Source organism: Acipenser ruthenus, chromosome 3, assembly GCF_902713425.1.
Source record: "Acipenser ruthenus chromosome 3, fAciRut3.2 maternal haplotype, whole genome shotgun sequence".
Classification (NCBI taxonomy): Eukaryota; Metazoa; Chordata; class Actinopteri; order Acipenseriformes; family Acipenseridae; genus Acipenser; species Acipenser ruthenus.
The window spans coordinates 28,501,203-28,517,243 of NC_081191.1; the positions used below are offsets into that span (position 1 = coordinate 28,501,203).

Here is a 16,041-nt window from a genome sequence, read left to right on the forward strand (position 1 = left end):
ACTCTCAAACAATTGCAACTGGTGCATTCCACATCATATGGACCACCTCACCATCTCAAATTCTGGTTGTAACTGGAAGTGCTTTATGAAGAATCCCACATTTGAGAATTCAGATCTCGACAGTTAGTTTAAAGTCTGTATAGTATCAGTTTATATACCAATTCCCAGTGACCTAGAAGTCGAACACAAAGTGCATTTCACAGCAGTAGTAATGACAGCAATCATCCTATGCCTAATCCTTTTATACTCCAAGAATGTTCACCTACAATCCAGCATTTTCTAGACTTTTCTTTTACTTTTGAATTGCCATTTTTTGAGTTTTATAAAAAAGTACTGATCAAATAATTGTAGACATCCTTTACTTAATTTTTTTCCCACTTTTTTCATAGATAGATAGATAGATAGATAGATAGAGATAGATAGATAGAGATACAAACAGACAAAATAGATAGATATACTATATAAGCTGCCTACCGCTGTGAAATGCACTTTGTGTTCCAGTGTTGAAAGACTATTTAAGACTATTTAGCTTAGTATGTGAATGAACTGCAAACAAGTTTGTGACCTTACCCAATGTTAAATCCTGTGGGCTGGGAGAACTGGAAGCCTCCTGTGGAGGCTGAGGGCTGGGCAGGTGCTGCCGGGATGACTGCTGGGGCTGGAGATGCTCCAGCACTTCCACCAAAAGCAAAGAACCCACTGCTGTTGGGAGTCCCAAAGTTACTAGTTGCCCCAAATTGGAACCCTGCAGCTGCAAAGAGATAAAAAGGGGTTAGAAAAAAAGTTTAGGTTTTGTTTTCCTTGGTATTTATTTCCAATACTGTATTGATTTAATTCATACAAGTTTAAAGAGCCAGCATCACATCCATATATGTTATAACACCTGTAAGATGTATTGGACGTTGCTATGCTGCTTTCTATCTTGCAAACTTTCAGTACTTTCTTGACATTATGAACTGCTTCGGTCAAGCTGATCTTGGTGGTACGGTTACATTTTTGGCTGCAGTCACAGAATTTATCTTCATTGTTTCTGGTCAGGTCGTAGCAGGTGCACCATGATAAAAACATCACTAGTTGCACCTATTCTCACCTACGCTCAGGTTGCAAGGATATGGTCTGGCATCACGTGCATGTGTCCTCTGGGATGAATGAACTCAATGCGCCACCTGTTTTACTTTAGACACCATTAAAATGTCACCACCTGTTTTTTTTATAAAATGCCTTCTGCAAAAGCCTTTGCGTAGGCTATTTATTTGTTCATTTTTTCTGTTACGGTGACGTTACTGTAATAGAAAAAAAGACTTCCAAACACCCGTTTGAATTACTAAAATAGCAGCCAACTATGAAATGTTTATGTATATTGAGGCAGCAAGAAATAACAGTATTTCACTTCTCTTTTTGAAAAGTGTATTAGAGCTACAACATTCCAACTGACTGACACCAACTACTGTATGTGTAATGTAGGCATTATCTTTTATATTTTATTTTGCCTATATATCTTTTTATTCTCAACTGTGGTCAGCACCACGGGGCTGGAAAACACACCTCTTAAATAATTTGCAAGTGTTTATAAGAAACATGATTAAGAACTTGTATTGTTACTAGTCATTTTAGAAAAGTCATTCACTGATGGTGTCAGTATTTGAACAGTTTACATCTATTACGGTTCTATGAAGTTTGAAATATGATACAGGATCCACACACACACTACATTTGTCATTGAGGGCTTTACATCCAATAGATCACTACTTAAATATTTTATTTTCAAAATGTAGCAGAGTTTATGCTAAATTAACAATTTCTGCCATGAACCAGGTTGTTAAAACTACACTATTAGATTCCCTTCTCTTTGCTTTATATAGTCTTACCCGGGGCAGCGGAAGCAGCTACTGCAGCGCCAAAGGCAGGCGGCTGATTACTCTGCTGTCCAAACACTGATGGCTGGCTGGTGCTGGCCTGGGACCCAAAGGCAGGTGGCTGGGATCCAGCAGAGAAGAGAGCAGCAGCAGGGGAGCCGAAGGCTGGAGCACTGGGCTGGTTGGATCCCTGGCCGAATGCAGGGGTCTGGCTGGCGCCAAAAGCAGGGGCACTGCCTGGTGTTGAAGAGGCCGAACCAAATACAAATGGAGAAGCAGAAGAGCCTGAAAAACAGTGCACAAAATTATGAGGGGTGTCTTTACGGACATAAAGTATTGGGTGGGTCTTTAAACTGGCAGGATAATCAGTAGTACATCAGGTTGACTATAAAAGCAAAGTTTATTTGTATTTATTTTATTAAAAAAAAAAAGTTAGTTGGAGAGCAAAAAATAATAATTTTCTAACACATGCCAAGTTCCATTTCAAGTAATCTCTTGGTGTTTCTGATATGAACTACAAAATAACACATACAACAAGGCCGCTTTCAAAATGATTGAACTACATAGGGGAAGTAGCTTTTCAAAGTTTTTTTTTGTTCTGAAACACATAGTACTGTTTTAGTTTGTTGGAGTCACCCACCACTTTAAGGACAAAAGAGCCTTGTACCTGTAGAACTGGTCGTTGTAGGTGCAGCTGACGTAGCTGACCCAAAACCAAAAGCTGCTGTGGCTGCAGTATTACTTCCCGTCACAAACATGAAGGGTGAGGCTCCAGCAGCAGGTGCTTTGCTTTCCTGCGCGCCAAACATGAAGCCTTTGGAGGAGGTCGTGGTCTCAGAAGCCCCGCTTGAAAAGCCAGTGCTGCTGGCCTGACCGAACACAAAGGTAGAGACCGGTGCAATGGGTGCAGAGGTGCTGGAGCTTCCAAACATGTTGGTGGCCGGGGTGCTGGAGGCCGCGGAGGCAGCAGTAACTGTAGCCGAGGCGGACACGCTTGCCATGAAGTTATATGCAGGCTTGGAAGCTTCTAGATCTTTAAAAGAAACACATTTTTAATAAGTTTATTGGTACTGCATATTTTTACTTGAGTGGTTTATAGTTAAGGATGGTCTTAATGATCAGAGAAAGCAGGCCAATCATAGAAGAGAGGGCAACTGTATGGTGGTGTGATTTTGAGGGAGTACATTCAGTTAAAACTTCCCTTTCAACATCCTGCATGGAATGGGGGGGAGCATCACATATTGAGTGTCCCTTTAAAAGGAAATTTCAACTGATTGCAAATTAAATATTTCTTTTTAAAGCAGCATGGAGGACACTGAAGGTGTTTCCTCCATGTTTGCATGGAGATTTATTTAGTGAAGAAACTATACTTGAAATGTAAAACTTCAAACAGTATCAGAACAGCAGAAAAATTTGGTTTTAAAATATTTGGGATTTAAGCTACTTCACAATATGTTTCATACAAATTGTTAAAAAGGTCCCAGATGACCAGGTAAACTCTGTACTGTACCTGCAGTAGCAGGGGCAGCCCCAAATGCAAATGCTGGTTTTGGTTGCACTGCTGCCTCTTGCTTTTCAGCAGGTTTCCCAAAGCTGAACGTCGGTTTGGCCTCCTCCTTGGACGTCTCAGGCTTGCCGAAAGCAAAGCCCAGCTGTGGTGCAGGCTTGTCAGTCACCTTCCCCTTACTGAACATTAAGCTGGAGGAGCTGCTGATAGGGTCTGGCTGATCAGTCTTCCCAAGCACGAACGTTGAGCCCGCAGCTGCAGCAGGGGTCAGAGTGCCAGTCTCTTCCTCCACAGGTTTCCCAAAAGCAAATCCAACTGCTGGTAGCTGCTCCCCAGAAAGCTTTTTCTCCTCTTGTTTACCAAAAGAAAACGGCACAGCCGCTGCAGTTCCTCCCAGTTCTAGTTTCTCCTTGGGGGCCCCAAACTTGAATCCCCCATCTGCTGTTTTCTCATCTGCTTTAGGAGGGGCGGAGATTCCAAAAGAGAAACCTTCCAAAGATGGCTTGCCTTTTGGTTCGGCAGCTTTGTTTTCCGACTGGCTGCTGCAGTTTCCAGTGCCGAACTGAATTCCTCCGCTGGCACCAAATTTAAATCCGCTACCGATGGTCTGAGAATCTGCCTTTCTACTGTCCTCGCTCTTTGCCGTACCAAACTTAATCCCTCCAGAAGATGCATCATCCGTCGTTGAGGTGCCAAATTTTATCCCACCCTGGTCTCCAAATGTAAATCCCCCTGTACGAGTTGCTGAAGAGTCCATAGAGGAAGACTGAATCCCAAAACCAAATGGGGATGCAGTGGTAGCTGATGAAAAAGCCGAAGAGCTAAAACCTGTGGGGTGAAGTGAAATGACATTAACCCCTTCATCAGAATCTCCCACACAACAGGGGACAATTGCATTCTCCCAATAAAATCATATTAGGACACACATACAATTTTGTAGCCAGAATCAACTATGATATCAAGGTCAACTTCCATCAGAATATTTGAGAGATAAGTAACCTGCCTTACACCCAGAGTGAATCTTTGAAGGAATTTACTTACTATAGCATTATTTAATCAAATCAGCCAATAAATGTAGAGATATGTTCTATATTTTAATTGCAAGTTTAATAAATAAATAAATAAATAAAATAAATAATAAATAAATAAATTAAATTTTAAAAAAAAGTAAAAAGAAACAGCTTCTACTACCTTTGGTCTCCACCTTGGCTCCTGGCTTTGCACTTTGACATGCCATACATTGCGTCACTTCAGCTTTGTTTTCCACTGCACACACGTCACAGTCCCAGCTTCCTTCAGGTTTCTTAAACTTGTCTCCAAAGCCTAGCAACCCTCCAGATGATTCTGGGGCAGTCATGGCAGTAGAAGGTACTGCAACAGCACCTGAGAATGACAATCAAGTCGGTGAGTGCGCAGAAAAACCATGAATTTGAACATGCATCAGTTTACCCTCTTGTCTTGACAGTCTTATCAACTACGGTAGCCTCTGCATACAGGAATACCTCATAAGAGAACACTTGGCCTAATTTGATTTTTCCCCATTGTAAATGCTCTGGCTAAAGGAACAGGAACTTCACTTAAAAAGAACATCTCTCACCAATAGCGATTTGTTCACAACGGACAGAGTACTGTTTTGTAACCTGATCTCTCATCATCAAACTTAAATTAAAATGGTTTATTCAGTCTTTTCAAAAGCGACTTATCACGAGTGTCTTGAGGCACACCAATTGATTTATTAAATCTATCCAGAACCACCATCATATCATTGACTCATTTTGTATTTTGATTTACATAAGTGCGCCTCATTGCTACAAAATGGCATGTAAACAAAACGACGAAATGTGCAGCTGTTTCTCTTGCTACAAAAAGGTGGAAATTGTTTGAGCTCTTGAAAAAAAAAAACATGAATCAGGACACAAGTCGCCAAGCAATCTGGTGTTTCCTGTTCTGGCGAGATGCTTCACCATTCTGTTAAATAATGAGCATGTCTTATACATTGCTGCTGCATTTAACATGTAGGAGTGCTGTGTTGATTTAGTTTGACAGTTAGTTTATAAACTTTAGTTTGCCTGTTACTTTATTATTAGCAGCAGTGTGGAGTAGTGGTTAGGGCTCTGGACTCCAGAACGGAGGGTCATGGGTTCAATCCCCAGTGGGAGACTCTGCTGTTGTACCCTTGAGCAAGGTACTTTACCTAAAATTGCTCCAGTAAAAACCCAACTGTATAAATGGGTAATTGTATGTAAAAAATAATGTGTAAAAAAATAATGTGATATCTTGTAACAATTGTAAGTCACCCTGGACAAGGGCGTCTGCTAAGAAATAAATAATAATAATAATAATAATAATTATTTAAACCCACACATTCATATTCCCAAACCACAGTATTATTAGCACCTAAATATTAACCTACATTTCAGCCTGTCAATGTATGTTTTGTTGGAAAGTTCTTGAAATAAGCTTAATTAATAAAAAAAATAATTAATTAATTAATTAATTAATTAGTTAAATAAATAAATAAATAAATAAATAAATAAATAAATAGTCTAGGTACTACCCCACATGGATAAAAACTCAAAGTTAATTAAAAATTAGCTTTTTTTAACCACTAGTTAAACAGCTCTTTTGTACACAGTATAAGCAAGGACCTTTATTAATATTTTTTTATAGAAACTCCCAGGTGTACATAAGCCATCGGGCAACACTGATTTATAACAAGAAAATCTGTGACTTTACATTCACTATTAGTGTAACATGAGGTTGTCTGTTAAACATACTGAACTTAAATACTGATACAGGTCTGCCTCCAAAAAAAAAAAAAAGGCTCCCCATTACATAACTTCTACCACCTACCTGGTTTTGCACACTGACAGGCGACGCACTTCATGTCCTCTGCTTTATTCTGTACAAGGCACACATCGCAATCCCAGGCTCCTTCCGGCTTTTTGAACTTTTCCCCAAAGCCGAACCCAGAAGACAGCGAAGATGTCGTCGTTGTGGTGGAGGTGGAGCCACCAGAACCCATTGTCAACTTACATTCCGAAAAGGCAGGCAAAGTCAAGGCAGATTTTACTCCAGTCCCAGGCTTTGAAGTCTCACAGGCCACACATTTTGTAACCTCTGGTTTGTTCTGTACTAAACAAGTGTCACACTCCCAGGTCCCAGACACAGGTTTGAATTTATCTCCAAGGCTCTGCAAGGTCTCCGATGGCATTTTGCTGCATTTGCTCTGTTTTGAGGAATCTATGTTTGGTTTAGCAGTCTGACATGCAACACATTTGCTGTCAGTGGGTTTGTTCTGCAAGAGACAAGCATCACATTGCCAGGAGCCTGTTGCAGGTTTAAACTTGTCCCCAAATCCAAACCCCACAGTTGGTGAGCTTGTGGAACTCATCTGGAAAGGCTTCACCGGGACTGGTGTGCTTCTAGCAGGAGAAGGAGATGAAGAAAACTCTGTACATGGAGGAACAAAAGCAAACATGCTTAAACATCCGGCACTCTTGTATGATTTCATTTAAGTTTCAGTTTTGTTTTCTCCAGTTCCATTTACTATTCAGACTGCTACAACTGGTCTAATCACTTCCTGTTTTATCCCTTTAGTTTTGTTTAAACATTACGCAGCTTGTCAAGAGCCGTTTACAAAAACAGCAACGGAAGAGGATTCTGACTTGTCAGAAGCAACTAAGAAAGGGTTAACCCAGCATCAAAAAATAGAAATAAACAATAAAGTAAATTTTAGGGGGGCACTAAAGTTATGTTAATTAAAGAAAAAGAAAAGAAAAAAGCTGGATGGCTGCCAAGGGAATGACTTATTCAGGAGATTTGCGTCATGATTTCGAAATTCAAAAGTAACCCAGCTGATAATTTATCATCTTACTCCGTCATACTCGGAGACAAACATGATGAGACAGATTGCGAAGTGCTGCAGTGACCTGTGTCTACTGTCTTTGTTTGAACTCAAACCCTCAAGCTTTCACAGTAGAAAGGTTTACAGCCAACTGCATAAGAAGTCATTTTCATGATTACATTTATATATTGCTGAAGGCAAGTGAAGTTGTAGTTGTGGTAGAACAAATCTATCCTAAAAATTGAAACATTATGTCCTTTAATACATACACAAGGTTTGGCAAACTGCTTTGCGTAGCACATATTTCACCAATAAGCAGTAACATTATCCGCATAAATATTTCTATATAAAAAGTAGAAAAATGTTAATTTAACAGGAATTGTCTCATCACTAGATGAAATTGTAACAAATACTTGCCATCCATGGAAACACGACACCATCTCTGATCAAACTGATTAAGATTAGGGGAGCTTAGCGGCACAGATGAGACCTACTTTGTACACAGTGGGTGGAGGGGTGTTACAAGAACAGTAAAATGTAACTCACCAGGTCCTTTTAAAATATCAAGCACACTGCCCTGTTTTAAAGTTTTTGCTGGTCTGAAGGGACCAAAGTCCTCGTCATTTGTATTCACCGGAGTGCCAACAGCAGATGAAAATGTGGAGCAGTTCTGAACTAAAACACAGCAAACAAGGTAATTCCAGTTTTAAAAAGTATCCACAGCGGCATAAACCAGGGCATACATGATTCCCCACACGATTTACAGCAGTAATTATCCGTCCTTTGAAATGTATGTCTATACTGATCCAAAAAAAAACACCCAATTAATTAGTAAGACTTAACCATCCAGCTGTTTACCCCGTGATTTCCATGTGGAGCGCAAGTCCAAATTTGACACTCCCATGAGAATAGCTTGCAGGGTGTTATATGTGCATCTGCAAAGTCTAACACGTCTTTTTGACGTGCTTCAGTTAATAAATAAGTTGGACAATAGAGTAAAGTTGTCTGCAGTTTGGTTTTTCACTGGCAGATGGCAGCAGTCCCTAAGAAATGTGCTGGACAGACCGGGTCATCTGTATATACACAGCTGAGAATGGAAAATTGATCCCTGTGTCTAACCAAAGAAATAAGTAAATACACTAATTTAATTCTGTTACAGGTTGTAAGGAAACCTCGTCAGGATTGGTACTGGTCAAAATGACCTATTTATTTATTGTACCTACACTTCAGATAATAATGCATACAACAGCGCTATACACCTGTGCCAAGATAGTCTATAACACAATGCATTTTCTGATGTATATGTGCTAGATAAAGGCATTAGCATTAATGAAGGTCTGAAGTGCGTCTGCTTTGAAATCTATCACAAAAAAAAAAATTCTAAAAAGTGATATGCCTGCACAAGTATTAATCTTATTATAATGCTGCAATTGTAAAAAAAAAGAAAAAAAAAAAGAGTTATGTTGTGATCTATATTATAATGATACAACTGTAAACACATTGCTGTTATTTTAGTGTTCTATTGAAATACTGCATTTCCGTTTCATAACAATAAAAGTGTGTATTCAAAAATTGTTTTGAAAAGTAGCCAAATTGCTTATTTCAGAGCCAAGAATGAAATCTGAAATAAAAAAAAATAAAAAACTTAACATGGAAATTGCCAAAATAGAGGCAGCTAGGTGGTTAAGAAATGTACCCACTAAAATGTGTTGACCCAGGATAAGAAACCATTGAGATCTAATCTGCAAGGACATCATGAGTTAACAAAAGGTCAGAAAACAATTGCTTAAACCTGGAAGGTAAAACTGTCAATAGGGGGTTGGACACGCAGCATAAAAAAATACCTTAAATTAAAAGGAAACTATACAAAGTACTGTAATAGCACAGTAAAATATTATGACATACAGTAACACAGTTTATTTAAAAATTGTCTCTATGGCCTGTAAAGCTCTTCAAAACACTATCTATATGAAATAATGTCATTCAAATGGTCATGTCTGAAACTGCTGCCTACCTGGCATGGCTGAAGGCGTTGATGTTGTTCCACTCGGGTCAGATGCTACTGTTTTAGAAACCGGTGCGCTAAACGTAAATCCAGCCTACAAAGGGAGGGGGGGGGGGGGGTCATTTAATATTGTAATAATGGTAGGGTTATTTAAAAAAAAAAAATAGTAACATACAGTACTTTATTACAGCATCAACTTTATGCCACTTACAGAGGGCGTAAGAGGTAGTGGACTCATCTCGGTTGCTTTAAAAATTGGTGATGAGAAGGTGAAATCTGTGCGGTTCTGAATAGAGGTGGCAGGCGATACCTAAAACACAAAGTCTGTTAGCACACCAATGCAAGCAACAATTAAATAAGACAAAAAATGGTTAATATACCAAATCCTTGGTGTCTCTCCACTCACTTCGTGGCATTCCCATGAAAGTGACAGACACCCTGTCACACCATTTACACTGCTCCAAACAATTAAAGAGCTATGTATATAAAAGAAATATAAAATCCCCAAAAATGAAAACATCCCAGGATATTTAAAACCTGCACATCAGGTAGCGTTACACGGTCATAACTGTCTGTGCTGTGAAAAGGGGTCCCAATTTTCCAACCTTCATGTGTCAATATAGAGGGTGATCACATCAGGAACAAATACAGGCCTGACATTGATTATGCATGGGTCTAGACTTCCCATTTTCAAAACTGTGTCGCATGAGCTCAGAGATTCTACAAAACAAGAATACTCCCTTAGACAGGGGGGGGGGACGACGGGGGGTCACACCAGAAGGCCATGGATAAAACATTTTTGTATATTCAAAAGGCGGCTGAATGGCAGCCATTTGTATTTTTTAATCTTCAAGAGTGCCTGTATATCAAAAAAGATATAAATGCACATCTTGGAATGCTAGGGATATATAGATTAAATTGTAAAAACGATACATTATTTGGTCATCTACAGCAGTTACATATTTCTTGATGGTTAAAAAAAGACTAGAAAATGCAAATGTATGCCTGCACCACAAGACTGATTCCCGGAAGGTCTTTATAAACGTAGGATGTCTACATGACTCACAAAAATTATTTTTGAATCAGAACAGCGTGTTCACAAAACACCAACAAATGGGAACATGTCTAAACAGTACGTCAGAGATTTGATCTCAATGGTTCAGTTTTTAGAAAATCGGTGGGATTGGGACTTTGTGTCCCCAGTTTTGAATGAATCTACTACATTTGGCAGACAAGAGTCTTACAGTAGCGCATTAAGAAGTGATCCAGATAGCACAATGCTTTTGAAACAGTCTTCTCTCATGAACAGTGGAAGCAGGCAAGTCTACAGAATATTCCTTTTAACCCATTACTTTTAATTGAAATGAGGGTCTGAAATGGGCATATTTAGAATGTCCTTAATTTAAGTAAATATGTTGTAGTACAATAGCGACAAGGAAACAGTCACATTGAAGGAATACTTCTGTAATTTGGAAAAAAAAATTCTAAGAAAAACCAAAATCAAGTTCCAGTCAGCCCTACCTTGTTAGCTACTGGAGTCGTCATCATCACAGAGGGGGATGTATTTGCAGTAGAGAAGTTCAAGGTTGGTAAAGTCGACATCCTCATAGGCAAGGAAATATGTGGCAGATTCAGAACCTCCACTTGCTACAAAACATTAGAAAAGCAAAACACCAGTCAAGCCCAGAATTAGCACAGCACATGTAGCAGTGAATATCAGCAGGATGTATTATACAATTGTCCATGCCACCTGGGGTGAGGCCAGTGAGAAATAACACAAACATGTGTATTTAAATAGCCATTAATTCACCACTGTGATGAACACCTTAATTGCAGCTTGTACCAAGACAAGGACACTTTCCCTTACAAGAATAGCATGTGTAGGCATTTGACAGTGGATGATCATTTCAGTCTATTATTTCAATTAGAAAATTACTGTCTAAAATTATCCTTGTAATAATTAGATTAAAAGAATTGAGTTGCTAAAATTCACCAAGATTGTATTTACAAACTTGCATATGGTTTGGGTATGAAGAGAGGTGCGTATGGTCAGTATGGTTTGTTTTTCAAACACCTACCGACTTTAAAATCACAAAGCTGAGCCTATTGCTGATGTTTACAAGCAGGTGATCCAGTTTCCAAAGAGATTTCTTTGGATCAGTTAACCTTCTTATGCAGTGGACTGTGGGACACTTGAAGACTAATTGCAGTTCTTTATTTTTTGGGGTGTGTTTAGTTGCAAACTTGCTGAGACTCTCAAAATAAATCTATATGTAACTGGACTTGGACCCTAGTCGTCTCCAGTTTTTCTTATTGTTACACTGACTTTTGTAGTATAATAATGGACGGCAAGATACTGTACATTAGATGGGAAATTGAATTCCCATTTTGATTACAGCAAATAGCAAAAACAATGCTTGCTGCAGTCTTAAGGTTTGCAAATGTTGGAAGATAGTGTTATCAGCAACATAGTGACAAAAACAACAAAAAAATGTTAAAATACAGCAAAGTTTATTTAACTTCTTTAAAAAGTTTGCTTATATCCGTATGAATATAAACAGCTGTGTAGACGTGACATTGTTGTGACATTCTGCAAGCCTGACTAAAAACATGACCGGCCTATTTAAGAAAAAAAGTTTGATACCGTTATTTACGTTTTTATTTATTATTTTTTAATATATTAATAAGCAGGTAATCCCATTTCCAAAGAAATCTGAACGAGATCTAAAAATCTAAGGGCCCATAGTGTGTTTCAGACTCTGAACTTGATGTGCATGTAATACAACTCAACACAGGAATGACAAAGTGCATGGAATCCATCGGAGCTCATTCTTGAACTGGTGCGCGGCTATATCCGAAAATTACGGCATAAAACAAAACAAAAAAAAACAAACTCGTATACATGCAAAGTGCTTAAAGTTATAATCTAAAAAAAAATTAAACATCCACCTAATTCAGTAGGTGATCAAATATGTCTTTGTAGAGGACATGTTTGGATTCCTTACAATTGCACAAGCAGCACTAAAATACCCACCTCTTGGTCCTGTGCAGGTTTTGAGGAGGCACGAGTGCCCCTCTCCCTCTTCATCTTCCCACCTGCCCCTCCAGAAGCCATTCCATTAGCTGCAGGAGTGCTGAACGATGGGTATGAAAAGCTGCTTGTGCTGAAACAAGGGACAAGCCAGGGTTACTACATGTTCCTATATCATACTATATACAATATTAAACTGTTTGAAGCACTGTAGAGCATAAGGGTAGAGCAATCACATTTACTGCTGGAAATAAGGATGCAGTAATCATGGCTAAGTATTCCTCCGAAACCATATAAAATACCATACAGAAATGTCTCTACCAAACAGATGACAACCTAGTAGCAGTCCTCTACCTTTTCGGGTGCTGCAGCGATATTTCTGGTACCTGCTTCGTTTGTCTTCCCCCCTAAAAAGTGATGGAAAGGATTTCTAATCAGAATATGGCTGATAAACAGATAGACAAGAAAAATCACACATTAATTGTAGTAATTTGTAAGCCTGAGGCGATGCATCGTATCATTTGACAACTATCGATAGTCAAGCCATCGATAGTGCATCGTTTTTGTCTGAAGTGTTTAAACAAAGGAAAGCTTTTACTTTATTAAATTTAGAATCCGCAATTATTTTTTGCATTAAGCGCAGAGCTTCTCTGCTCCCCTGCTCCCCTCAGGTCTGACTCGCTGAATCTGCACGCAATTGAGCTCACCTTCTCCCCCCTGCCCCGCCCCCTGTGAGTGTTTACTGATGGGATTGGATCTTTGCAGGAGTCTTCAAAGTAAAAGAGCAAGTTAACAGCGTTGTGCTAGAATTACAAATACTGTATCGACTGAGCTACAATGCCATTTGATGTTTGACAATTATTTTCTAAAGTAAGACGACAAGAAAGAAAAGTAAAGAAAGTAATGTTTGGGATACTCCGGTAACGCAACTAATTTGCGTGACCATTTAATGAGACGCAGAGGTCACAAATGTGCATTTGTAAAAAGCATACCATCTCAAAATCTGCGTTTTCAACCATATCACCTGAGGTTTTTTTTTACACATTGAATCAACATAATTATATTATTATTATTTTCCAGTGTAATTATTTCAGATTAACGAAGTTAACATGCAAAATAATGGTAGTAGAAATCGACAGACAAGCTTACCATGAAACATTTCACGGCATAAAAATCAGTGTTGTAGAACATGTACCAATGTCTCTGCGGGTAGCTGTCAACATCAAAGCTATTTATAGTTTTGCTGTTTAAAAGTTATTTAAAATGTTCCTTTTAGCAGCACCCAAGTCAAAAAATGACTCGTGCTCTTTCCAAATCAAAGTGTTAATAATTCTCAGGAGCTTGTTTTAGATGATCCTCACGTAAACGAGAGCGTTTGCTGGTCTGACAGCTAAAACCCTGTTCTGCTGGGACACTAGATACAGGTATTGTAACTGCTGCAACCTTTGCGAAAGCAGGAAATATGTTGGAATAGTTCTCAATAAAAACCCTGCAGGCCTCATCCACGGTCTTAAAACCATGACTTGTGAGCATGTGTTTTACTTGTTCAAATTCTTGGCTGAAATTTCAACAAGTAAGATGCTCCGATACAGATTAGTCGACTCGCTACCAGGGACGTGCGGAGTGCTATATGGGATACTGAGACCTCCGCGGCTTTTATTTATTTATTTATTTGAAGAGGATGCAGGGAGCAGTGGAAGCATTTTTACATGTTGCATTACATAAAACTACTTTGTAATATAAACAAAATTATTGGATAGGGATGAAAAGGGGGAATGTTGTCTTTTACATCTGTGTTTCAGAAACTCACTGCTGTTGTGTGTTTTTTTTAAATGACATGCATAGTTTTTTCTCTTCATTGGTTGTTACTCTGACTGGTTATGGATTTAAACAACTTTATTTTGCTTTGACTGGTACAAATCAACACAAGGTAAAAACAATATATATATAAATTACTACTGTATATACAATGTAATATGGGTAGTGTTTTTTTAAAGCTTTACGAGCAATGTTACACAGTAATCCACAGCTCCACATGTATTACAGCGTTTTATTTAAGCTTTCATAACATCGATGAATCGATGCATCTGCTTTTTTGGAGAACGATATATCGATAGTGAAAAATTAGGCATCGCCCCAGCCTTAGTAATTTAGCATACATTATTAAGACTGTATAGACATGATCACTGCATTGAATTCTCACCCTGTCAGCTGATCTACTCGAATGACCAGTCGGTGTTAAAGAGGGTTTGAAAAACATAGATCTGTTCACTGCCACAGAAGCAGCCTTTGGTGTCACAAGCTTCTGGACAGGAGGATGTTGTGCATCACTCTGGAAGACAGAAAACTATTTTGATTAGAATCGTCTACAACTATAACAGTTTATAAAAGGATATGCTAAGTGAACTATAACTTCTGCAGTATTTACACAGTTAAGCCAACAACAGAAAAATTTTGTGATCTGTACAAAAGTGGTTTTCCAGGTCATTTTTTAAAGATCTTTAAGTAAACTGCAGACTTTAACCTCCTTAAAGTGGCAATTAAACATTAAAACGTTCTTTGTCTATTTATTATTCTGTACCCAACATCTATATAACTGCATTCTACTACAGTAGAAGGGATTAGTTTGTCTTGCAAAAGGCCTTCAAACTATAGCAACTCATTTCAGTGCTTCCTGCCAGGAGTATGCTTTTGATAACTAATCTTTACTCTTGTCATCCAGAATGCTTTGTTTATCAAAGTACATAAGCACTCAATCAACAGCCCATTGACTCCATACAGCAATGCAATATAATTATTTCCTAAGGATCACAACGCCAAGCACTTCTCCCTCTCTAGTGTCCTCCAAATATTATAGTACTATGAATAGACAATCACCAGCAACAGCTGCAAATCAACACTGCTGTCTGCTGACAGTTTTCTGCCAATGTAACTGCTGAGTACAGGTGCCGCATTACAACTCTGTAAGAGCACACAGATACTCTGTCTAATACTTATTCAGAGTGGAGGCCCTATAATACAAACCACACAGCACCCACTCGCATGCAGCTGCGCACGTCATTTCAGTACGTCTCACTTGCCAAGCCAAACAGTAAACACTGTTGTCTCTGTTCGCTCTGCCAAAACATTATCTGAAGTTCAGAGTCGAATCCCTCCTGGCACGACGCCTTTCACTAAACATTTAAGCAGCCTATTAACACAAACTTCATTTGGTGTAGAAAAGCAAAGTGAAAGAAGACACTTTGAACACCATCAGTAACACCCAAAATAAACATGCTAAATAGTGTGACAACTACCTATATCAATCAACAAACTGCATTTTATTATAAGATTATACTAAAAACTATAAGCCATTGCACGTAAGAGGATAAACAGGTGTAGTTACAAGTTAAACAAACATCACCACTAGAAGCCTTTAACCAATGGATATCTTAGGATTTATCGTTCTCTGCAAAAGGCTGAACCAATAGGACACTTGCCTTTCTTTTGGACTGGAAATTTGTGACTTCTAATCCACTCCTATTCAGCATCTGCAATTAAACAAATTTTAATTTTGTAGACAAGAGAAACAAAAAGCAGTAAAACGTTAGGTCATTATCATAAACCTGGTTCCCTGAAATAGAAATGTATCCATTACATAACAGGTTAACTTTGGTTTACCTGAAAATTCTGACTTACCAAAGCGGTCACACAGTGATCGGCAACATCATCATGCCAGTCTCTGCCCCTCCTGGAAGGCACGGGGCTCTGCGATGACAGTTGAACACCACCAGTCAACTTTTTTCTTCAGCCTGC

At 38.7% G+C, this 16,041-nt stretch overlaps 1 protein-coding gene across 1 annotated transcript in view; it reads right to left on the reverse strand.

The window, feature by feature from the left end:
• LOC117394714 (nuclear pore complex protein Nup153-like) overlaps nt 1–16,041 on the reverse strand; it is a 56,943-nt gene that overhangs the window by 1,431 nt on the left and 39,471 nt on the right. The window contains exons 8-21 of the mRNA XM_033993202.3: nt 15,726–15,776; nt 14,450–14,578; nt 12,601–12,653; nt 12,250–12,379; nt 10,737–10,862; nt 9,427–9,525; nt 9,225–9,309; nt 7,757–7,885; nt 6,217–6,816; nt 4,555–4,746; nt 3,367–4,191; nt 2,524–2,889; nt 1,869–2,141; nt 571–751 (exon numbers count right to left, since the gene is read on the reverse strand). Coding sequence (XP_033849093.3) covers nt 571–751; nt 1,869–2,141; nt 2,524–2,889; nt 3,367–4,191; nt 4,555–4,746; nt 6,217–6,816; nt 7,757–7,885; nt 9,225–9,309; nt 9,427–9,525; nt 10,737–10,862; nt 12,250–12,379; nt 12,601–12,653; nt 14,450–14,578; nt 15,726–15,776 — 3,239 coding nt within the window. The remainder of the gene's footprint in view (nt 1–570; nt 752–1,868; nt 2,142–2,523; nt 2,890–3,366; nt 4,192–4,554; nt 4,747–6,216; nt 6,817–7,756; nt 7,886–9,224; nt 9,310–9,426; nt 9,526–10,736; nt 10,863–12,249; nt 12,380–12,600; nt 12,654–14,449; nt 14,579–15,725; nt 15,777–16,041) is intronic.